General features: G+C 46.0%; 1 protein-coding gene across 1 annotated transcript in view; it reads left to right on the top strand.

Moving 5' to 3' along the window:
• pkp4 (plakophilin 4) overlaps positions 1-23,958 on the top strand; it is a 328,075-nt gene that overhangs the window by 130,407 nt on the left and 173,710 nt on the right. Inside the window, 1 exon segment of the mRNA XM_072474888.1 lies at positions 1,388-1,425. Coding sequence (XP_072330989.1) covers positions 1,388-1,425 — 38 coding nt within the window.

Here is a 23,958-nt window from a genome sequence, read left to right as displayed (position 1 = left end):
GGATGCTGGAATCTGAAGCCAAAAGAGAAAATGTTGGAAAATTTAAGCAGGTCTGACAACACGGTAGCATAGTGGTTATCACAATTGCTTCACAGCTCCAGGGTCCCAAGTTCGATTCCCGGCTTGGGTCACTGTCTGTGCGGAGTCTGCACGTCTCCCCGTGTCTGCGTGGGTTTCCTCCCACAGTCCAAAGATGTGCAGGTTAGGCGGATTGGCCATGCTAAATTGCCCTTAGTGTCCAAAAGTACCCTTAGTGTTGGGTGGGGTTACTGGGTTATGGGGATAGGGTGGAGGTGTGGGCTTGGGTAGGGTGCTCTTTCCAAGAGCCGGTACAGACTCGATGGGCCGAATGGCCTCCTTCTGCACTGTAAATTCTATGGTTCTATGATCTGTTAAGGAGAGAAAAAGGCGCTAGCATTTTGAGTCAGATGACCCTTTAGCTTTGACAAAGGTTCATTTGGACTTGAAACGTTAGCTCTCTATTCTCTCCTTACAGATGCTGCCAGACCTGCTGAGATTTTTGAGCATTTTCTCTTTTGGTTTCCTGTCTCTTGAGCTCTTGTATTAAAAAAAAAAAGAACAGGATTTGTCATAATTTTCTGGCTCTTAACTCTGCTTAAATTTGTAAACACCAGGATCTCATCTGCTTCAATTAGCTCCTTTGTTAACCCACCCTACATTACACTACGTCTCCAAGCTTGCTTTCTCTCTACTGCTATTTTCACCATTTACAATGCTGCACAATTTGTGTCGTCTCATTGTTCCTATCAACTCCTCACTACTATATTTCCAAGTTTTGTCACATGCAGGTTTGAAAGTTTTACTCTGTAATCCATCTCAGTCCTTGTAGCCCATCTATTCAGCTCATCTGCTCAGTCATCCACCACCTGCATCTCTTACCCAACTCCAATCACACAATTGCCTCTCTTTGGGCAGTGTTCGCCGAGTACCTCATTTCCTCATGCTCCCTACCTCCATTACATCTCGACCATACCCTTTTTTGTCAATGTTCTCAAGTTATTGCCATCCTATTCTTGCCTCACCCCACCGCTCTGAGTCATTTTACTGTATCAATAATGGTAAATAAATGTAAGAAATTGTCATCACCATCCAATATCTAGGTCTAAAGTCAGAATTGTTCTGTTATTAATTTGTGCATTGGTGAAGTATTTTAATGAAGTGTCTGATGACCTCAAAATGTAAGAAATTGGATTATTGCAAAAACAGGCATCAAGTAAGGTTCAATGGAAAGGTTTCCACAAATGTTTTTCAATGTCAATAGTAATATGCATGTCTTGTGCATGAAAATGCAAGTTTACCTGTTGAGTTACAAATATTGGTAATGTATAGATTGTGTGAAATAACATTTCTTTCCCTTTTCTGCCAGCAGCTCAACTGAAAAATCCTTCTACTGGAGACCAGCAGGTATTACGACTGTGTGATTTATAGTTATCATTTTTATTTGTACTTCCTCTTGTCTGTATGTAAATATAGATAACTAATTTACAATGCAAAATTTAATTCTGTATTTGTAACATGCATTCATCATTTGTTTAATTTGGTTAAACAATCTAGGCTTCAACTCTTTGGAATGATACTTTAAGACCTGATTGGTGATGGGGGTGCAGGTACTGGGGTGAAGAGCAGTCATTCTTCCTTTTAGTTGGAAGTTGATCGTACTTTTTTTTGCTCAACTGTTAAGAAACCTAAAGTGCTCATGCATCTATTTGTAGTCTTGAAATCACAAGGAGGAATTTTCAATGTTTTACAAATTCGTAACAAAAAAAAGTAGAAAGGTACAGCACAAATGAATAGTCATTACAATTTTGGGAACACAAAAAAGGGTTGATTCAGAGTACCCAACATGTTCCTTCCACGGATAAAGAAACTGTCTGTACCCAATAGGGTACAGAAAACAATGATCAAGGAACAAAACAATACCCCAAGAACCCCAGTGCAAAGGGGAATCAACTAGCACAATTTAAACTCTTCTCCAGACCCAGATCAGGCAGCCCTGAGGATGTGGGAACAGTGGAGGCAGCGCATGGGTTTTTTTTTTGGGGGGGGGGGGGGGGTTGGGGGATGGTGTGGGCGCCGATATATGATAACCATCGGTTTGCTCCGGGGAGGCTGGGCGGGGGTTTTGGCGGTGTCAGCGAGCAGGATCAAGAGATTTGGGGATCTCTTTATTGATGAGGGCTTCCGATTTTGGACGAGCTGGAGCAGGCATTTGAGTTGCCAGGTGGGAATGGGTTCCGGTATCTGCAGGTGAGGGATTTTGTGTGGAGGCAGGTTTCGACCTTCCCGCACCTGCCACCTCGGGCTGCAGGATAAGGTGGTGTTGAGAACAAGAGTAGGAGAGGGGAAGGTCTTGGAGATCTAGAAGGAGCTGATGGATGGGACGGAGCTCCGATAGGGGAGGTGGAGAAAGTGGGAAGAAGGGCTGGGTGGGGAGTGGGCGGCAACGTTTTGGGAGGAGGCTCTGAGGAGAGTTAATGCATCCTCGTCATGCGCGAGGCTCAGCCTGATACAGTGTAAGGTGGTCCAAAGGTCACACAAGACTGGCCCGGATGATCAGGTTCCTTGAGGAAGTGGAGGATAGTGCGGGCGCTGTATGTGGGGTCCTGTGAACCATGTCCATCTGTATTTGACATGTCCGAGGCTGAGGAGTTTGCTGACGTCATGTCAGAGGCCTTAAAAGTTAGGGCGGTGCCGAGTCCAGAGGTGGCGATCTTTGGTGTGTCGGAAGACCTGGGAGTCCAGGGGGTAAGAGAGGCTGACGTCCTGGCCTTTGCCTCCCCGGTGGCCCGGAGACTGATCTTACTAGGTTGGAGGGACTCTGAGGCCCCGAAGGCGGGGGTATGGGTTAGAGACATGGCGGGGTTTCTCAGTCTCGTAAAAAATTAAATTCGCCTTGAGGGGTTCATTGCAGGGGTTTGTTCGGAGGTGGCAGACATTCATCGACTACTTCAAGAAAAATTAAGCTGTCGGTGGGGGGGAGGGGAAGGGGAGGCATGGGAAAGACGAGTAAGAATAGGAGAACCAACTGGTTGGGGAAGGTGGCATTCCCTGTGTAAGCCATGTTGGCTGAGCTGTGTGCTTGGGTTTGTTGGTTATATTGTTATGTTTTTGTTTCTGAAATTTGATGTTTAAAATTGTTTAAATTATAAATGCCTCAATAAAATATTTTCTAAAAAAAGAAAACTGAACCAAAGTCAGAGATTGAGGGGTGATTAAGAACTTTATCAAAGAAGTACATTTTGGCTAGCATTTGAGAAGAAAATTTGGGATAGCATGTTCTCTTTGAGCTCATGTTACCCATGAGACCCAACTCCTGTGCACTGACTCTATTCTCATTGACCAGAAGAGCATTTGAGTTGGAGTCTGGAGATGGTAACTTGATGGAAGAAATTCCAACTCTTGTGGGGAAAAATGGGTACACATTTGGGAGGTGACATGAGGAAGTACAGTGGAATGAAAAGGTAAGTTGGATGGTTGGGTAGTGAGCAAGAATATAGTCCCAATCACCCTATCAAACAAGTCTACATGCTCTTGCACTTGGGTGGGAGAGGCAAGAGAGAGGGGCTTAATGACAGGTTATAGAGAAAACAAGCTAGAGGTTATCTTTACATTCCAGGATGATCCTGGATACGAGTGTGGTTTTATTGGTTGAGCACAAGATCGGAGAGATCGATAGGTTCTTGATTAATCCGGGGTTATGGGGAGAAGGCAGGACAATGGGGGTGAGAAAATATCAGCCATGATTGAATGGCGGGGCAGACTCGATGGACCAAGTGGACTAATTCTGCTCCTATGCCTTATGATCTTATGGAGTGCTAGATGTGGTCCTGCCAGAGTTGGAGAAAGGTGACTAAAAGTTGCGTGCCAGATAAAATTCCAGTTTCTGTCCTTTACGGTTCTCAAGTTCTTCAGGGGAATGACCAGAGTGGGGAAGAGTTAGGGACATGTTTAATCAAAGGCCATGGGCGGGATTCACCGACCCTCCGTGGCAAAATTATCCAAAATATGTTCCCACGCCGGCAAGCGATTCTCCGGTGACTGGAGAATTGCCGACAGTTGCGCACGTGCGCGATCAACGTGGCGCCGGCCGGGGGCGGTTGAAAGCGGCCCCCGCGGCAATTCTCCACGCTCGATGGGCTGAGCCCCGCTGGCGTGGTTCACGTGGTCCCTCGGCGTTTTGGCTGTGGGGGGTGCCCTGGTGAGGAGGGGCATCAGGATTGGACTCCGGGGGGGTCTATGTCCCACCGCGCCGGGCCCCTGTCGGATGCCACCATGTTGCGCGGGGCTGGCGCAAGCGTAACTGCAGGGCCCCGCCGGCAGCCGGAGCTGCGGAATGCACGCCGGGGCCCTTCTGGCCCCCTTGAAGACTGAAAATCACCCTGGACTTTCTAGGAAAAAGTCGGAGTGATTCCTGCCCATTTTCCGGCGGGCGTGGGGACTTAGTCCCCAGAAGGGTGAATCCTACCCTATATTTTGAAATGGTACTTTTGTTTATTTCCACCTCCCTGACTTGAAAACACTGGCACCAATTATACACAGTTTAGCTTGAGATTAGTTACTTCCATGCAGAATTTTTATTAGTTCCAGAATTCCAGCAGGCACAAGCAAAGATAAAGGGCATAAATGAGATTGAATTCAAATTGACTAAATACTTCCTCATGCCAATAGTATGATGATTGACCTGACCACAATAGTATGATGATTGACCTGACCACATTAGCTTTCTGCAGCAGTTGATCCAAATCTATTTTGAGTAACAATAGGTTGTATTCTAATCCTTTAGTCTGTAATAACTAAATGTATTTGTATTCTCTATGCAATACTTGCAAATGAGAAGTTATTGACCCAGATTTAATTGTATATTCTGTATCTGTAGGTCACTAAATGTGGCAGTCTATTCTTTTTGCCTATGGCAAAATTTACCAATGCCTTTTCCTTTCTCCAAAGAGTCCCGATTAATAGTTACATCATAGTTTTGTGTGTACATAACACATGCCACAGCATACCTCCATAAGTCAACTTGACATTTATGTAAATTCCACTGCAGTGAAGTAGAAATCACAACCCTCCATTTGAGAAGTAAATTTCCTGTCATTTTGAGGTTTGTGGTTGATTATTTTTGAAAATGTTAATTTTGGAATGATTGGGAGGGAGGAAGGATGTGTATAAAATTTCACTAAACAATTGACTTCCGATTGGGGCCATGGAGGAGTAGGTCTCACATTTGATAGCACCTGCCTGTGACGGACTTTTGGACCTTTTTCTCCCGTTTTCCCCCCGGATTTTATTGGATGAATTGGTGGAGAGTGAGACAGTGAGGAGAAGTCCCTCTCCAGTGCATGGAGAATTGGACCAGAATTGGCCGTGTGAGAAGACACAGTTTTACAAAAAACACGTGAGCTGGCAATGCGGGAAGACATGGCGGGAAGCAGGGCCGTGGGGAGATGGCACGGTGGTCAGCGGAGCAGCTGGTGAAGTTTTTTGAAGAATGCTTCGCCAAGCTTAAGAAGGACATGCTGGACCCGATCAAGGCTGCAATTGGTCAGGTGCAGAATCAAGAAATCCACGGACGTGCGATCCAGGAGGTGAAGAAAAAGGTGTCTGAGCACAAGGAATACATAACCGTGCTGGAGACGAAGGTGGAAATGATGAAAGACTGTCAGAAAAGAATGCAGGAGAAGCTGGAGGACTTGGAGAACAGGTCCAGGAGGCAGAACCTGAGACTCGTCGGCCTCCCTGAGGGCAGTGAGGAATCTGATGCGAGGGCCTATGTGACAAACTTGTTGGAGGAGTTGATGGGGGCTGAGACGTTCCCTTGGCCCCTGGAAGTGGATAGAGCGCATAGAACCCTTGCGAAGAAGCCCCGAGCGAACGAGCCGCCTTGGGCGATGGTGGTACATATGCACCGGTTCCTGGACACTGAACACATTCTGCGGTGGGCCAAGAAAGAGCGGAGCAGCAGGTGGGAGAATTGTGAGCTGTGCATTTGTCAAGACCTGGGTGCGGAGTTGGCCAAGAGGCGAGCCGGGTTTAATCAGGAAAAATCGGCCCTCCTTGAAGTGGGTGAAGTTCGGGATGCTGTACCCAGTGTGTCTGTGGGTCACATATTAGGACCGGGAATTCTACTCTGAAACACCAGACGATGCATTGATTTTCATTAGGGAAAAAAAACTGGATGTGAACTAAAGACACTGGAGTCTTGGGGAGAATATTGCAATGGTGATTTGTTGATGATCACTTTTGTACTGGTTTGAATAAGTAGTGTTATTCAACTACTCAACTATTCAACTAGTGTTATTCAAGGAAGGGGCTGTTTAGCACAGGGCTAAATCGCTGGCTTTGAAAGCAGACCAAAGCAGGCCAGCAGCACTGTTCGATTCCCGTAACAGCCTCCCCGAACAGGCGCCAGAATGTGGTGACTAGGGGCTTTTCACAGTAACTTCATTTGAAGCCTACTTGTGACAATAAGCGATTTTAATTTCATTTATGTGCAATATGGGGCTGTTTCGAGATCTAAAATTAACTTTGTTTTACTGTGAGCTGGATGGAGGGCGGGGGGTGGTTCTGTGGTGGTTTTTCCACGTTTTTTCTACAGTTCGTTTACTAGGGAATGTGATACTTTGAATATGTACGTCCAAGTGTGTGGGGGGGGGGGGGGGAGGGAGAGAGAGAAGAGAGAACAATGGGGAGACGTTCAGTTTGGTGCCATGGGCGGGAGCTGCTGGGTCAGCTGGCTCACGGAAGCACAGTGGGGGGGCGAGCAGGTGATGAGCGTGAGCTTGATATGGGGGGTTGGGTTTCTGGTGCTGTTACCGGGGAGGGGGGAGCTGCTTTGTTGACTGGAGGAATTGCTACTCGGGGACAAATGGGAGGTCTGGGACGGCGGATGCTCGAGGGCGCCGGGGACGCGAGTTGGAGGCTGGCCTAAAAAGGGAGATGGCTAGTCGGCGGAAGGGGGGCGTCGTCGAGTCCCCTGGCCAGGCTGATTACATTGAACGTTAGACGGCTGAATGGGCCGGTCAAGAGTGCTCGCGTGATCACGCATCTGAGGGGGCTGAAGGTGGACGTGGCAATGTTACAAGAGACACACCTAAAGGTTACAGACCAACTAGATTGAGGAACGGGTGGTTGGCCAAGTATTCCACTCGGGGCTGGACTCAAAGACCAGGGGGGGTAGCATTTCTGATTAATAAACGGGTGGCATTCGAGGTAGGGAGAATCGTGTCAGACACGGGGGGGGGGGGGGGGGGGTTACATAATGGTGAGTGGGAAAAGCTGGAGGGGATGCGGGTGGTACTCGTGAACATGTATGCTCCGAACTGCGACGATGTGGAATTTGAGGTGGGTGTTGGGTAAGATCCCAGACTTAGACTCACATAACTTGATCATGGGGGGAGATTTTAACACAGTCATTGATCGGAATTGGACCGGTCAAAATCCAAGACAGGGAGGGTGCCAGCCGCGGCAAAGGAATTGAAGAGGTTTATGGAACAGATGGGGAGAGTAAAGGAGGTGCGAGGGAGTTTTTTTTTCTCTCACGTTCACAAGGTATACTCTTGGATCTACTTTTTTGTTCTGAGCAGGGCTCTGCTACTGGGGGTGGCGGATACTGTAATCGGCAATCGCAGTATCGGATCATGCCCCACATTGGGTGGATCTACGGGTTAGTTTGGAGAGGACAACGCCCACTATGGAGGCTGGATGTGGAGTTGTTAGCAGACGAAGCGGTCTGGGCGAGTTAACAAGTCCATCCAGAACTACCTGGAAACAAATGATACAGGGGAGGTCTCTGCAGCAACGGTCTGGGAAGCTTTGAAGGCAGTGGTCAGAGGGGAATTAATCTCGTTACGGGCCCACAGAGAAAAGGTGGAATGAGCTGAGAGGGATAGGCTAATTGGGAAGATATTCCAGGTGGACAGGAGATACTCTGAAGCCCTGGATGTGGGGTTACTGAAGGAGAGGCGGAGGTTACAGGTGGAATTTGGGCTGTTGACTGCAGTGGAACAGCTGAGGAAGGCGGGGGGGGGGGGATCTATGAGTATGTGGAAAAGGCAAGCAGAATGTTAGCGCACCAGCTCAGAAAAAGGGAGGCGGCCAGGGAGATAGGGAGGGTAAAGAGTAGAGGTGGGATCAAGGTCCTGGACCCAGCGGGGGTGAATGAGGTGTTTAAGGACTTTTACAGCAAATTATGAGTCAGAACACCCGGCTGGGGTGGAGGGGATGAGGCAGTTCTTGGGTCAGTTGAGGTTCCTGAGGGTGGATGAGGATCTGGTGGAAGGGCTGAGATCAGTTGAGATTCCTCAGGATAGATGAGGATAAGAACATAAGAACTAGGAACAGGAGTAGGCCATCTGGCCCCTCGAGCCTGCTCCGCCATTTAATGAGATCATGGCTGATCTTTGTGGACTCAGCTCCATTCTCCGGCCCGTACACCATATCCCCGAATCCCTTTATTCTTCATCTATCTTTTTCTTACAAACGTTTAAAGAAGGAGCCTCAACTGCTTCACTGGGCAAGGAATTCCAGAGATTCACAACCCTTTGGGTGAAGAGGTTCCTCCTACACTCCGTCCTTGATCTACCTCCCCTTATTTTGAGGCTATGCCCCCTAGTTCTGCTTTCCCCGACCAGTGGAAACAACCTGCCCGCATCTATCCTATCTATTCCCTTCATAATTTTATATGTCTCAATAAGATCCCCCCACATCCTTCCAAACTCCAATGAGTACAGTCCCAGTCTACTCAACCTCTCGTCATAATCTAATCCCCTCAACTTTGGGATCAACCTAGTGAATCTCCTCTGCACTCCCTCCAGTGCCAATATGTCCTTTCTCAGGTAAGGAGACCAAAACTGAACACACTATTCCAGATGCGGCCTCACCAACACCCTATACAATTGCAGCATAACCTCACTAGTCTTGAACTCCATCCCTCTAGCAATGAAAGACAAAACTCGATTAGCCTTAATAATCACCTGTTGCACCTGCATACCAACGTTTTGCGACTCGTGCACCAGCACACCCAGGTCCCTCTGCACAGCAGCATGTTTTAACATCTTACCGTTTAAATAATAATCCATTCTGCTGTTATTCCTCCCAAAATGGATAGCCTCACACTTGGCAACATTGAATTCCATCTGCCAGACCCTAGCCCATTCACCTAACCTATCCAAATCCTTCTGCAGACTTCCGGTATCCTCTGCCCTTTTTGCTTTACCACTCATCTTAGTGTCGTCTGCAAACTTTGACACATTGCACTTGGTCCCCAACTCTAAATCGGTCTATGTAAATTGTGAACAACTGCGGGCCCAACACTGATACTTGAGGGACCCCACTAGTTACAGGTTGCCAACCAGAGAAACACCCATTTAACCCCACTCTCTGCTTTCTGTTAGTTAACCAATCCTCTACACATGCTACCACTTTACCCTCAATGCCATGCATCTTTAGTTTATGCAGCAACCTTTTGTGTGGCACCTTGTCAAAAGCTTTCTGGAAATCCAGATATACCACATCTATTGGCTCCCCGTTATCTACTGCACTGGTAACGTCCTCAAAAATTCTACCAAATTAGTCAGACACGACCTACCCTTTGTGAACCCATGCTGAGTCTGCCCAATGGGACAATTTCCCTCCAGGTGCCCCGCTATTTCCACCTTAATGATAGATTCCAGCATTTTCCCTACAACCGAAGTTAAGCTTACCGGCCTATAATTACCCGCTTTCTGCCGACCTCCTTTTTTAAACAGTGGTGTCACGTTTGCTACTTTCCAATCCTCTGGGACCACCCCAGAGTCTAGTGAATTTTGATAAATTATCACTAGTGCGTTTACAATTTCCCTAGCCATCTCTTTTAACACTCTGGGATGCATCCCATCAGGGCCAGGAGACTTGTCTACCTTTAGCCCCATTAGCTTGCCTCCTTAATGATTACAATCATCTCAAGGTCCTCACCTATCATATCTTTATTTCCATCTGTCACTGGCATGTTATTTGTGTCCTCCACTGTGAAGAGTGACCCAAAAAACCTGTTCAGCTCCTCAGCCATTTCCCCATCTCCTATTATTAAATCTTCCTTCTCATCTTCCAAAGGACCAATATTTACCTTAGCCACTCTTTTTTTGTCTTATACATTTGTAGAAGCTTTTACTATCTGCTTTTATGTTCTGAGCCAGTTTACTTTCATAGTCTACCTTACTCTTCTCTATGGCTTTTTTAGTAGCTTTCTGTTGTCCCCTAAAGACTCCCCAGTCCTCTAGTCTCCCACTAATTTTTGCCACTTTGTATGTTTTTTCCTTCAATTTGATACTCTCCCTCACCTCCTTAGATATCCACGGTCGATTTTTCCCCTTTCTACCGTCTTTCTTTTTTGTCGTTATGAGCCTTTTCTGAACACTGTGAAAGATCGCTCGGAAGGTTCTCCACTGTTCCTCAACTGCTTCACCATGAAGTCTTTGCTCCCAGTCTACCTTAGCTAGTTCTTCTCTCATCCCATTGTAATCTCCTTTGTTTAAGCACAAAACACTAGTGCTTGATTTTACCTTGTCATCCTCCAACTGTATTTTAAATTCCACCATATTGTGGTCGCTCCTTCCAAGAGGATCCCAAACTATGAGATCATTAATCAATCCTGCCTCATTACACAGGACCAGATCTAGGACCGCTTGTTCCCTTGTAGGTTCCATTACATACTGTTCCAGGAAATTATCCCGGGCACATTCTATAAACTCCTCCTCAAGGCTGCCTTTACCAACCTGGTTAAACCAATCGATACTGTTTTTTATGTCTTTGTTATGAATCCTAACACCTTGATCAGTAACTTTTCGCAATTTATTTTTCCTCTTACCCTTTCTCCTAATTTTCCTTGTCTTTGAACCCCTATCTCTACATAATAACCTGTCGCGTAACCTGCTGCCTTGATCTCCATTAACCATTATACTGTCCATAGCTTTACACTTCCCTTCCCCCCAACTTGCTAGTTTAAAGTCCTTGTGACCAACCTATTTATCCTATTCGCTAGAACACTGGTCCCAGAATGGTTCAGGTGAAGACCGTCCCAACGGTACAGGTCCCTCCTGCCCCAGTACTGATGCCAATGCCCCATGAAATGGAATCCCTCTTTCCTGCACCACTCCTTTAGCCATATGTTAACTTCTCAAATTTTCTCAACCCTATGCCAATTGGCACGTGGCTCGGGTAGTAATCCAGAGATTATAACCCTGGAGGACCTGCTCTTTAATTTAGTCCCTAGTGGTTGATAATCCCCAAACAGGTCCTCTTTCCTAGTCTTACCTATGTTGTTAGTCCCAATGTGGACCACAACAAATCTGGTGGAAGGGCTGGGAGCCCCAATTGAAATTGAAGAACTAATGGAGGTGGTGGAAGGCATGCAATCTGGCAAGGTCCCGGGGCCGGTCGGCTACCCGGTGGAATTCTATAAGAAGTTTTCGGAGATATTGAGCCCACTGCTGGTGAGGGCATTTAATGAAGCAAGAGAGAATGGAGTCCTCCCCCAACAATGTCGCAGGTCTTGATTTCATTGATCCTGAAACGGGAGATGGATCCGGAGCAATGCGGGACATACAGGCCAATTTCTCTACTGAATGTGAATGCCAAACTGCTGGCTAAGATATTGGCCACAAGGATAGAGGATTGTGTCCCAGGGGTGATAGGGGAAGACCAGACGGGGTTTGTAAAGGGCAGGCAACTCACGGCCAATGTTCAAAGGCTCCTAAATGTTATTACGATGCCCTCGGAAGGATGGGAGATGGAGGTGGTGGTCACGATGGACGTGGAGAAGGCTTTTGATTGGGTGGAGTGGGATTACCTGTGGGAGGTGCTGGGAAGGTTTGGGTTTGGTGAGGGCTTCATTGACTGGGTGCGGTTGCTCTATCAGGCACCAGTAGCTAGGGTGCATACGAACTGGTTGAGGTTGGGTTATTATAAACTACACCGAGGAATGAGGCAAGGCCCTCTCTCCGCTACTGTTTGCGCTGGCCATGGCATGAAGAGCTCTAGGAACTGGAAAGGACTGGTTCGGGGGGGGGGTGGGGAGCACCGGGTTTCGCTTTACGCAGATGATTCAGACCCGCTGGAGGGGATGGAAGGTATGCGGATCTGGTGAATTTGGTAATTTTTTGAGGTATAAATTGAACATGGGGAAAAGCGAGATGTTCGTGATCCAGGCGAGAGGGCAGGAGAAGAGACTGGGAGAGCTGCCGTTTAGAATGGTAGGAAGGAGCTTTCGATATCTGGGAATGCAGGTGGCTCGGGAATGGGAAGCACTGCACAAGTTAAACCTATCCCAGCTCGTAGAACAAATGAAAGAGGACTTTTAAGAGATGGGACATGCTCCCGCTCTCACTGGCGGGGAGGGTACAGACCGTGAAAATGATGGTTCGACCCAGATTTCTGTTTGTCTTTCAGTGCCTTCCCATGTTAATCCCAAAGGCCTTTTTTAAATGTGTGAATAAGGTTATTTTGGGCTTTGTGTGGGTGGGTTAAACCCCGCGAGTGAAGGAAGTGTTGCTGGAATGCAGTCGGGTGGAGAGGGGGATTGGTGCTGCCGAACTTTTGTAATTACTACTGGGCCTAATATAGCCATGATTAAGAAGTGGGTAGTGGGGGAGGGGTCAGTGTGGATGCGAATGGAGGCAGCATCATATAAAGACACAAGTTTGGGAGCACTGATATCGACACTTCTCCCCTTCTCGCCGGCCCGATACTCCACAAGTCCGGTGCTGGTGGCAGCTCTGAGAATCTGGGAGATATAAGAGAATGGAGGGAGCATCGGTTTGGACCCCGATTTATAATAACCATCGGTTTGTACCGGGTTGGCTTGATGGTGGGTTCCGGAGATGGTAGAGGGCAGGATTTAGGAGGATGGGGGAATCTATTTATAGACTGGAGCTTCCCCAGCTTGAAAGCCTTGGAGGATAAATTTGAATTGCCAGCAGGGAATGGGTTTAGGTATCTGCAGGTACAAGACTTTTTGAGAAAGCAGGTTCCAGCCTTTCCGCTGCTGCCGCCACGGGGGATAGAGGACAGAGTAGTCCCCAGTACATGGGTGAGAGAGGGGAAGGTATCAGACATCTACCGAGAACTTATGGAATCAGAGGAAACTCCGGTGGAGGGGCTAAAGGGCAAGTGGGATGAGCTCGGGGGAGAGATGGAGGCGGGTCTGTGGGCGGATGCCCTAAGCAGGATTAACACATCCTCATCGTGTGCCAGGCTTAGCTTGATACAATTCAAGGTAGTCCACCAGGCACACATGACGGTGGCCCGGATGAGCACGTTTTTCGGGGTAGAGGACAGGTGTGCTGGAAGTCCAGCAAATCATATCCACATGTTTTGGGCCTGCCCAGAACTTAGAGGGTTTTGGCAGGATTTCGCTTGGGCGATGTCCACGGTACTCAAAACACGGGTGGTGCCAAGTCCAGAGGTGGCGTCTGGAGGTGCCGATCTTTGGAGTGTCAGAAGAGCCAGGAGTTCAGGGGGTGAAAAGAGGCTGACGTTTTGGCCTTTGCCTCCCTGGTAGCCCGGAGACTAATCTTATTAGTCCCGTGTCCGTCCGTCCCGTCCCGTGTCCCCCCCCCCCCCCCCCCCCCCCCCCCCCGTCCCCCCCCGTCCCCCCGAGTGTAGAGACCTGGGTTAGTGACATGGCTGGGTTTCTTAGTCTCCAGAAAATAAAGTTTGCCGTAAGAGGGTCAATGGTTGGGTTCACCCGGAGGTGGCAGCTGTTCGTCGACTTTCTCGGGGAAAATTAAAATGTCAGCAGAAGCAGAATTCAAAAAAGGAGGGGGGGCAGACTTTTATTTTATTGTTGGGGGTGTGCGAAGATTGTGATGGGGATGGAAATGTTTATTGTGCCATGTTTATGATGCTGTTATTGTTATGGTTATAAAAATTGCAAATACCGTAATAAAAATATTTTTTTTAAAAATCATTCACTAAAACAATTGATTATGTTTAAACAGCATCGGAATTTTATGGGACCACTGAATTTCCCGATTCTGATGCATGCATTTGCCTCACTGATGGACTGAGTGCAGGTTCTGCTGGGATGGGGAGCGTCTGCTCCACCTAGTGCCTCGGTCAGGTTGGGTGACCTAATGGCTTTATTACACCTGGAAAAGGTCAAGGATAGAGTCGAGGGATTGGTGGGGGAATTTACCTGAGGTGGCAACTATTTATCTCTCACTTCAAACATCAGCTGTTAGGGGGACGGAGGTATTGTTTATGGGTGGAGTTAGGGGTGATACAGGGAGGATTTAATGTAGCTCTTGGGCATTTTTCTATATCTCTAATTTCTTGTGTTAATGCGACAATTGTACCACGTTCGAATAATTTTCACAGATTTTGTGTTCTGGTTCAGTTTGTGTTTATTAAATATGAAACTTGCAATAAATTTTTTTTAAAAAAGATATACAATTGAGGCAAGCTGAGTATAGAAGCTGCAGTAGGGATAGTTTATAAAAAAAAAAATGAATGAGAGATGAGGAGTGTGGGAAGAGATTACTGGCGAACCTACAGGGGAATGGCGAAGCCTTTATGAATAGACAAATAGTGTAACAATGGAAAGGATGAAGGAGCTGCGCTTAGAAAGCTAGTGATTCCAAGCAAACTTGTTGGACTTTAACCTGGTGTTGTAAGACTTCTTATTGTGCCCACCCCAGTACAACGCTGACATCTCTACATCATGAGTAACAGGATAGACATGAGTAACAGGATAGACGAAGAAAGGTGTCAAGGTCAACCATTTTGTGGCTACCTCCAAAGAAGGAAATAAGGAGTTTGCAATGGAACTGTCTGAGAAACATAGTTGAAAATGTGGACCAACAGCCAGTGAATTTTTTTGTCAATTTAAACTTTGTGCAACACAACCTCTTCGACATTGGTGCCTGGCTTGTGTGAAATATATGATCGCCCAAAGATGATCCAAGGACACCAGAACTTGGAATTATAGAATTTAATCACCTACCATTGTATTGTGCATAACCTTGCAATACCCTGCTATGGAACATGATTAAAGCTATTCTGTTGATGAAAAATTTCAGTCTGCCATTTTTTCTTCCCAATTAAGGGGCAATTTAGCATGGCCAATCCACATATCCTACACATCTTTGGGTTGTGAGGGTGAAACCCATGCAGACATGGGGAGAATGTGCAAACCCCACACGGGCAGTGACCCGGGATAGAACCTGGCTCCTCAGTGCCGTGAGGCAGCAGTGCTAACCACTGTGCCACACTGCCACTCATACTCAGCCATTTTTAATGAAAATCACAATATTGGGCTTGAGCCAAGCAGCCAAGAGAGGTACCAGAGGCAGCATTATCAGTGAGATGAACAAAAGGTCTCATCCTAGCATGTCACTTTTCCTAGTTGGCCAGCAGCCACATGATCCCAGTCAGCCAGCCCTTTCGCACCTGCTTGAGAATCTTGTCGACTTCCAGGTCTGCCAACAGGAGCCCTGTCTCCTGAACTAAGTTCAACCTTTTGAGCCAGTGGTCTCGGGCACAGTAATTGCCATTTTACACCCATGGACTCTAAACTGGGTTAGAATTGCCTATCCACATAGCTGTTTTAAATTTGAAACTGTGTGGAATTGCTTTAATAGATTACAACTAATTTAATTCATTTAAGTGCTGATGCCCCGATACTTTGGGTAAGCACCCTGCTACCTGTTACAGCACAAATTCTTACTGACCAGAAGGTCCATATTTGATTTTTGGCCTATATGGGGCTAAGTGATCCCAACCATGGCAACACTTTGGACCTTGGAACTAACCTCAATGCATGCTGCATTCCTTTCCAGTGATCCCTGATGTAAAAATGCATATCTATGGAAAACAAATGAGAGCAAAATACATATACATTCCTAGATGAGTTGACTGCTAATGATCATTTTTTTATGCAATAAGAATGGATACTTGGGCTTGAATTTCTCACCCATCAGCAGATATTCCTGGCTGCAGTCTGCCCCGGAGCACAATTTCACACCAGCTGACCAATTACTGGGCAGCCAGTGTGAAACGTGCTCTGTAAGGCTGGGTGCTGCAAGGGACGGTGAACACTGAGGAAAAGGGAGCCTGTAGGCTGGCGTTTCCCATGGAAGGGGGAGGGGGAAGAAGAGAGAAAGAGAGATGCTGAAAAATAAATATCTTATGTTTGAACTATGCCACATGTACCTAGGAAGCCCAATCATACACAAATCTCAGTCCCCAGACACATTTTGTTAATTTCATTTGAGCTCTTGACCATTCATCCGCCTTTCATCCCACCCTGAATCGAGGTTGCAGCTTAAAATATAAATCCTGCTTTGCCAATTGGCCCACCTGCCAACTGTAAAAGCTGATGGACAACACAAAATCCCAGTCAATTGCTGTTTAAATATTGGCGGGTGTGCTTAGTGCTTCCCACTCATGCCGCACCCACCAACTGAAATATCGCGCAGGGACATCTGGATGACCTTGTGCGATTTTATGTGCTTCCGCATTGGGTGCATGCCCAAACTTTATACTGAGAATTCTGGCCTTGATCACCTTGCCCATGAGTGATTCCACAACAAGGATGTGTTCAGAATGGAAGAAAACTGGCACAACCAGGATAGTCACGTTAAACATTATGTGGAATCTATTGCAGTTGCAAACGTTTTGTGCATTTTTAATAATACTGCCCGTATGATTTGCTAGGTGCCTACACATTTTGTATTGAGTCTGGCCATTAAATGAAGCCTTTATAAAAATTCAGACTGATGTGGAACATTTTAACTTCCTGGTTGATAAAAGTGCGGGCTATCCGTGCAGGAGTTAATTTAATGTCTTTGGATTGCCCACTCTGTGGTCTAAAATCACAGTTCTCCTGGCCCTTCACCCCGCCCCAATTATATGTGAAAAGCCTGTTCTGGCTAGAGTTTCCGGTTCAGCTGAGGCGCTTTCAGCGAATTGAACTCTTAAAAGAGAAAAAGTGAAATGTTCTCTTGATCAAATCATCAACAAAGAGAATAATGGCACTTTTGAATGTAGAATGTCGATTGAATTTGCATTTCATGCAATTAATATTTCTGCATTGTTGTGCAACTTTGACAGTTGACCATGATTAGAAAAAAACTAATATTATGGTGTTACCCGTATTATGGTATTCAATTTATATGCAGTCTCTTTATATTTTCATCTTTTGAATGTTGAATCAAAACCCTGGAAATTCCCACATTTTCTGACCCATCCAAGATTTTTCAATCGCACAAATAAATCAATGTGCATCCAGAGCTGTAGCTCACAAATCAAATGTGTGATTATTAGGGGTTGTTTAGCACAGGGCTAAATCGCTGGCTTTGAAAGCAGGCCAGCAGCACGGTTCACTTCCCGTAACACCCTCCCCAAACAGGTGCCGGAATGTGGCAACTAGGGGCTTTTCACAGTAACTTCATTGAAGCCTACTTGTGACAATAAGCAATTTTCATTGAATCTGTTATAATCCTTGTTGATATTCTGGAGAAGTCAAATTACAGGATGGAACCGTGGAAGATATTTACAAAGCAAATTCACAAAGGTCTGCTGCTGATCTTTTAAACAAAAAGATAAAACCTAACGAGACAACAGAAAGTTAGAAAGCACCAAGAAAAAAATATTCAAACTCTCATGATCCCTTTTATCCCAGCAATACTAGACCCGACACTCCAGTGAAGTGGTACCACTATTTCCACACTACAGGTGGAGCTGGTTCAGTTGCAAAGAATTTTATATTCCAGTAGACTTCTAAACATTAATTTAAAGCCGTTCTACAATTGGTGTCACCCTTGAGATCCAGAAAATTCTCACTTACTCACTTTTACTTTGACTTCAGAGCTGAAACTAATTTCTCCGTCAGGTATCCATTTTAGTTGGAGTCTGAGACCTTTATCTTCTTTCAATGGCATATGTATACCAACTGATCTCCCGTTGCTAGGCAACAGTAACATTTTTTGTCTTAGCTTCCCTATACTCCACTCTTCACTCGAGTTTGTAAAATCTTATTTAAAAATACACGTTACCAATAGACTTGCCGTTTCCATCTCCCAAAACTCTAAACTGAAACTAAAAGCCAGGTTTGATCTGAATGCACAAATAAAAAATATAAATTAAACATGAAGCTATACCTTTTTCCTAAAACCCACATACGATATAACGTACTAAAAACTATATCTCAAACCTAATAAATCTTGCAGCTCAGAAGTGAGCAATTTGGCTTTTTTAAAAATAATAAAATCTTTTTTATTGTCACAAGTAGGCTTGCAATAACACTGCAATGACATTTCTGTGAAAATCCCCTAGTCATCACACTAGGGTGCCTGTTCGGGTACGCTGAAAGAATTCAGAATGTCCAATTCACCTAACAAACGAGCTTTTCGGGGACTTGTGGGGGCGGAGCGCCTGGAGGAAACCTATGCAGACAGGGGAGAATGTGCAGACTTTGCACAGACAGTGACCCAAGCGGGAATCGAACCTGGGGCCCTGGCGCTGTGAAGCAACGGTGCTAACCACTATGCTATCATGCTGCCCATGTTTTGTGCCTGTGCTGGCTCTTGAAAGAATTGTCCAATTTAGTTCCATATGTCACCTATTTGTGTTTTTGAAAGTTCATGATAAATTTGATTCAAGTATTTTCCAGATCCTCATAAACCTCTGAAATAATTTATCCTCGTGCCCAACCCCATTGTTCTCTTACCAATTATCTTAAATCTATGACTTCCTGTTATAGACCCTCTTGCCAGAGGAAATAGTTACTCCTCCTCCATTCATAAAATTGAATACCCTTGTTGGTCACCCCTCAACTACGAAGGAGAACTATCCCAGCTTCTCCTGTCTGCCTATATAATGGAACTCTGGTGCTTCATTAACCTCTGTACCCTTTCCAAGGCTTTTACATACCTTGGGTGTGTTTCCCAGGATTGGACGCACTACTTCAGTTGAGGCCAATCCAGTGATTTATATAGGTGTAGAATGACTTCCTTGTCATTACATTCAATGCCTCTATTTTTAATCCAGGTATCCCATACACCTCAACTTGCCCTAACACCTTCAACAGATTTATGAACATGAGCTTGTGAGCTCCCTTTCCTGTTACCCCATCAAAATTGGACAATTATGGGAGCCGGTTTAGCTCACTTGGCTAGACATCTGGTACATGATGCAGAGCAAGGCCAACAGCACCGGTTCAATTCCCATACTAGCTGAAGCTTTTCAACCTTTCCCCCTGCCTCTGGTTAAATCACCACCAGTCAGCTCTTCTCCCTCAAAGGGGAGAGCAGCCATTGGTCATTCTTGATTATGATGACTTTATATCATTGTTCGGGGTGGCACAGTGGTTAGCACTGCTGCCTCACAGCTCCAGGGTCCTGGGTACAATTCTGCCCTCTGGTGCCTGTGTGGAGTTTGCACTTTCTCCCCGTGTCTGCGTTGGTTTCCTCCAGGTGCTCCGGTTTCCTCCCAAAGTTCAAAGATGCAGGGTTAGGTGGATATCTTTTTATTAAAACAGTACAAGGCCAAACGGTACAAACGCTAATCGTGTTGGAGAAACAGGGTACCCTCCTCTCAGTACCAACATATGGGGAGGGGGCGGGTAGGATTATTAAAACAGTTCACAACACAGTTGTACTAAAAACAAACTGTACAAACTTTGAGCTGGAGAGACCAGATTCCATCACCTCTGTACCAACAGAAGGGAAAGGAAGTGGGGGTGGAGGTGAGAGAGGGGAAAGGAGGGTGGTGGGGAGGGACATGGTCAGGGTGTTGGTGGAGGGGGGCCTAATAGGACGCGGCCTGAAATATCTACGGAGGCAGAAAAACAAAAGAACCTTCAATTATGATGTGCCAGATTCCGGGAGTCCCCAAAATGGTGGCAGAGGTGCCCGAAGACAGCGGTTGGGACAGATGGTCTTCCAAACTAACCCGCTAAGAACCCAAGAAGCAGGAGGTTATCTCTGTCCCTCTCCCCTGATAAATTGAACAAGTCCAGGATGCTAAATTGTACTGGGTAGAATGGGCCCTCTCGGGTCCTATCCGACCCCAAAGCACTCTGCTCGGGGGGGCAGTGGAAGCTCCTGGGATTTCCTCACTATTCCTCTGCCTCTTTTCTTTCGGGGACTGGGCTTGACGTCTATGGGAATGAACCTGGAGTGACGCCATTTGCGGGGGAGAAGGTCATACACCGGGGAAACCTCTATCTCTGGTGGCCCCTCCAGGCTGACTCCTTGTCCCTCAATGCTTCTCTCCAGAATTTGTGGCTGGGACAGAGCACCCTCTGGTTCGAGGTTGTGCACCTTACTACTGTCACCCACAGGGGCCTGCACAGAAGTATCACCGGGCCTGGCATCTGGTGCCGAAATGTCAACAGGCTGAGGGTGTTGTGGGGTGATGTATAACAGCTGCACCTGCGTCAGTAGCCAAGGGCACTGGGTCAGTCAGGGTCAGAGAGTCAAAAGGATCCGAACCTGACCGCTGGCGAATCGCCCTGTTGGTCGTTTTCTCAGCTTTCCGGTCATATGGGTGCCCCCTCACCGCCGCCCCAGCAGCCGAGGTGTCAGTGGCCGCCGCCATGGCTCCCCCCAATGGGGGGTTAGTTGCAAGGCCAGTGAAAGTTGAGGGAGCGGCGGCCCCATCAGCGGCAGCCTTAAGAGGTGGGACAATCTTTTCTAATATTCTCCCCCACCTTCTTGCAGGCGTGGCACCGCATGCCACCCGCGGACCAGAAGATATGGTAGGTTTTATCCCCAAAAGAGATCTCAAAAGCCCCTTCCAGGACCTCCTCCCGGGCCAGGCAAAAGACCTAGTGCCGGAAGAAGAAAATATGCTTGAGGGTAGGGATTGGCCATTCTAAATTGCCCCTTAAGTGTCCAAACATTTAGGTTGGGTTACGGGGATTGGGTGGAAGCGTGGACTTAAGTAGGGTGCTCTTGCCAAGGGCCTGTGAAGCCTCGATGGGCCAAATGGTCTCCCTCTGCACTGTAAATTCTATGATTCTAGGAATTATAAAAACAGTACATCTGCCTCTTTAGGAAGGACAGGTGCATCACTTGCAATTTAATGAGGATAAATGTAAGCTCCCATGTCTCTGTCTCTTCTGTCCTCTGACGTAGCTAACCTGGTTACTATTTACTATGTTGGCAAGTTTAGTATCATCTCCAAAATTGTACAACATTTAATAATAATAATAATAATAGCTTATTGTCACAAGTAGGCTTCAATGAAGTTACTGTGAAAAGCCCCAAACATTTAAGCTTAACTCCAATCCATATATAAGAATAGCGTCACAGTCCAAATATTAACCCCTTTGTGCATACTTTTCTCCAGTCAGGAAAACATCTGTCCATCGCTATTTCTGTGTCCTATCCTTTATAGCCAATTATATGTTGGTTATTACTATCTCATTCATTCTGTGTGCTTCTATTTTCTGAATATCTCTTCTGTGCTTTTGACCATCTATGTATAAACATCTACAACACTTGGCTTCATCAATCCTTTTTGTTACATAGTACACTTGAAATTGGTATAAGGCTGCATTAGGATCTGATTGGTATGGTGGCTCATCTTATTAAAAAGTTGAATACGCTACAATGGCAAATGTAATTTTGAAACATACCACACCAAGATATAATGTGCACAGCCCTAACTCTTGTGTGCATGTCCAAGGTCTCTTGGAATGGGATTTACTGGGAAAATGTGGCTTTTGCATTTCTTTCCTAATCACCTGTGCTATAGTCAACCACCGTGTCAGAAAAAGGTGATTTGTAATGTCCACAACAGTGACATCAAGTGGGTTAAGTAATGAACTATTAAGAATTTTCTGACAGGTTCCAATTATCTTTGCTTAATAATTTTCCGAATAAAATGAAGGTTGGAACCAGCATGGTTTTTAAAAATATTTGTTCATGGGATGTGGGTGTCACTGGCTAGGCCAGCATTTATTGCTCATCACTAATTACCCTTGAGACGGTGGAGGTCTTCTGGTGATGGGGATGTGCTGAGCAGTTACACATCAGGTGGCTCTCCTCCAAAAGATAGGCAATTTTATTTGAATTTAGCCCACAAAAATCGGACTAGAACATCCCCATATCCTCAACAATTCGAGAAGGTGAGGTGGAGGTGAGCCAGCTTTTGAAATGCTGCAATCCGTCTAGTTTAGGTACACCCATGATGCTGTTAAGGAAGGAATTCCAGGATTTTGACCCAGCTACATTGAAGGGATAACAATATAGTTCCAATGCGGGATGGCTTCTAGGCCATCGTGGTGGTGCTCCCACACATCTGCTGCCCTTGATCTTGTAGGTGGCAAGGGTGATGAATTTGTGAGGTACTTTTGAAGGATTCTTGAGTTGCTGCAGTGCATTTGTGATGCTACACACGGCTGCCACTGTGCATTGGTGGTAAAGGGATTAGATCAGTAACGTGCAACCAAGACTAGTGAATCGGCCGCATGATTGGCCCTGCATCATGTCCGTGGGCCGCATGAGTGAAATTAGGCATTTGCGTTAACCACTACCCCCCATGTATAAGTTGAAGTACATGTAATAGTTGCCAAATATTTCAACCAGTTACAGAAGATGCTGAAATGAAATAAACATTCATCTATTAATAGAACTGTCATGAACTTCAATTGGCAAAAACAAATGAAATATTTAGGCTTACATTATTATGTGACTTATGGTTGGATCTGTCCTCCCAAGTTTTCTTAGATAGGGACTCAGCAATGTCCAGATGTTTCGCAATTCAGCATGTTTGATAATTACCACTTGGTTTTTAAACCCAGCAAATAAAACATCTGCCGATTCAATTATGCATTCTTTCACCAGTTCGCCATCTGAGAATGGCTTTCCATTTAAAAAAAAATTTTTTTGCAAGTAACCAAGCATTATGAAAGCTAGCCAAAGTCACAGCATCATTCTCGCTTCATGCTTGTCTACATGTAATGCTTGTCTAAGTACCTGCCTCTGTTTTCATGACTTCCATTAGATTTGTAAACTGTTGAGCATGTTGGGCAGAATCTACCAGAAATTCTTCCGTGAGAGGGAATGGCATGTTTCATAATGTCTGTTAACATTATATTTGTTGGAACTGCTATCACCTTGCAAATTAAGCACAGTGATTTCCCTTTCTGTTGCATAACAAAATAATTAAGCGCTCAACTCTCTTTTACCATTCTGTCCTCCTTACCGATTCTTCTTATTTTTTGATTATTTGCACAGTGGTTAGCACTGCTACCTCACAGCGCCAGAGACCCGGGTTCAATTTCAGCCTTGGGTGACTATGTGGAGTTTTCACTTTCTCCCTGTCTGTGGGTTTCCTCTGGGTGCTCCGGTTTCCTCCCACAGTTTAAAGATATGCAGGTTGGGTGGGGTTATGGGGATAGGGCATAGGGCAGGGAGTGGGGATAGGGCATAGGGCAGGGAGTTGGCCTAGATGGGGTGCTCTTTCAGAGGGTCCATGCAGATGCGATGGGCCGAAAGGCCTCCTACACTGTAGGAATTCTGTGGTTCTTTGGTTGTTCTTGCTCTGCATTTTTGATTTTGCACTTGATTCACCACTTCAACGCAAGTGAAATATTAGGCAGGAGCAAAGTGGATAACTGACAAAACATCAATAGCACGAAGCACAACCTCCCTGCACTTGCATTTTCAGAATGCCCTGCTGTTTGATCAGTAGGAATTGCAGCATCGCAATCCTGGCAATGCGATGCCAAACCTGGAATGAACTAGCGGCACGATTCCTCTGCATGGTGAATAATAGTCAGTGGGCTGCACTCAGCCCTGATGGGCTGAATGTGGCCAGTAGGCCACAGGTTGCCCACCATTGTATTAAAGGCTCAATGACACTATTGAAAGAAGAGAATGAAAGTTCTTCCTGTGTTCTGATTAATCAGTCATTTATGTGATTACTATTTATGGAACCTTGCTTTATGCAAGT

Source organism: Scyliorhinus torazame, chromosome 2, assembly GCF_047496885.1.
Source record: "Scyliorhinus torazame isolate Kashiwa2021f chromosome 2, sScyTor2.1, whole genome shotgun sequence".
Taxonomy (NCBI): domain Eukaryota; kingdom Metazoa; phylum Chordata; class Chondrichthyes; order Carcharhiniformes; family Scyliorhinidae; genus Scyliorhinus; species Scyliorhinus torazame.
Note: the sequence above shows the minus strand (reverse complement) of the source record. Positions and strands in the feature narration are given on the sequence as shown.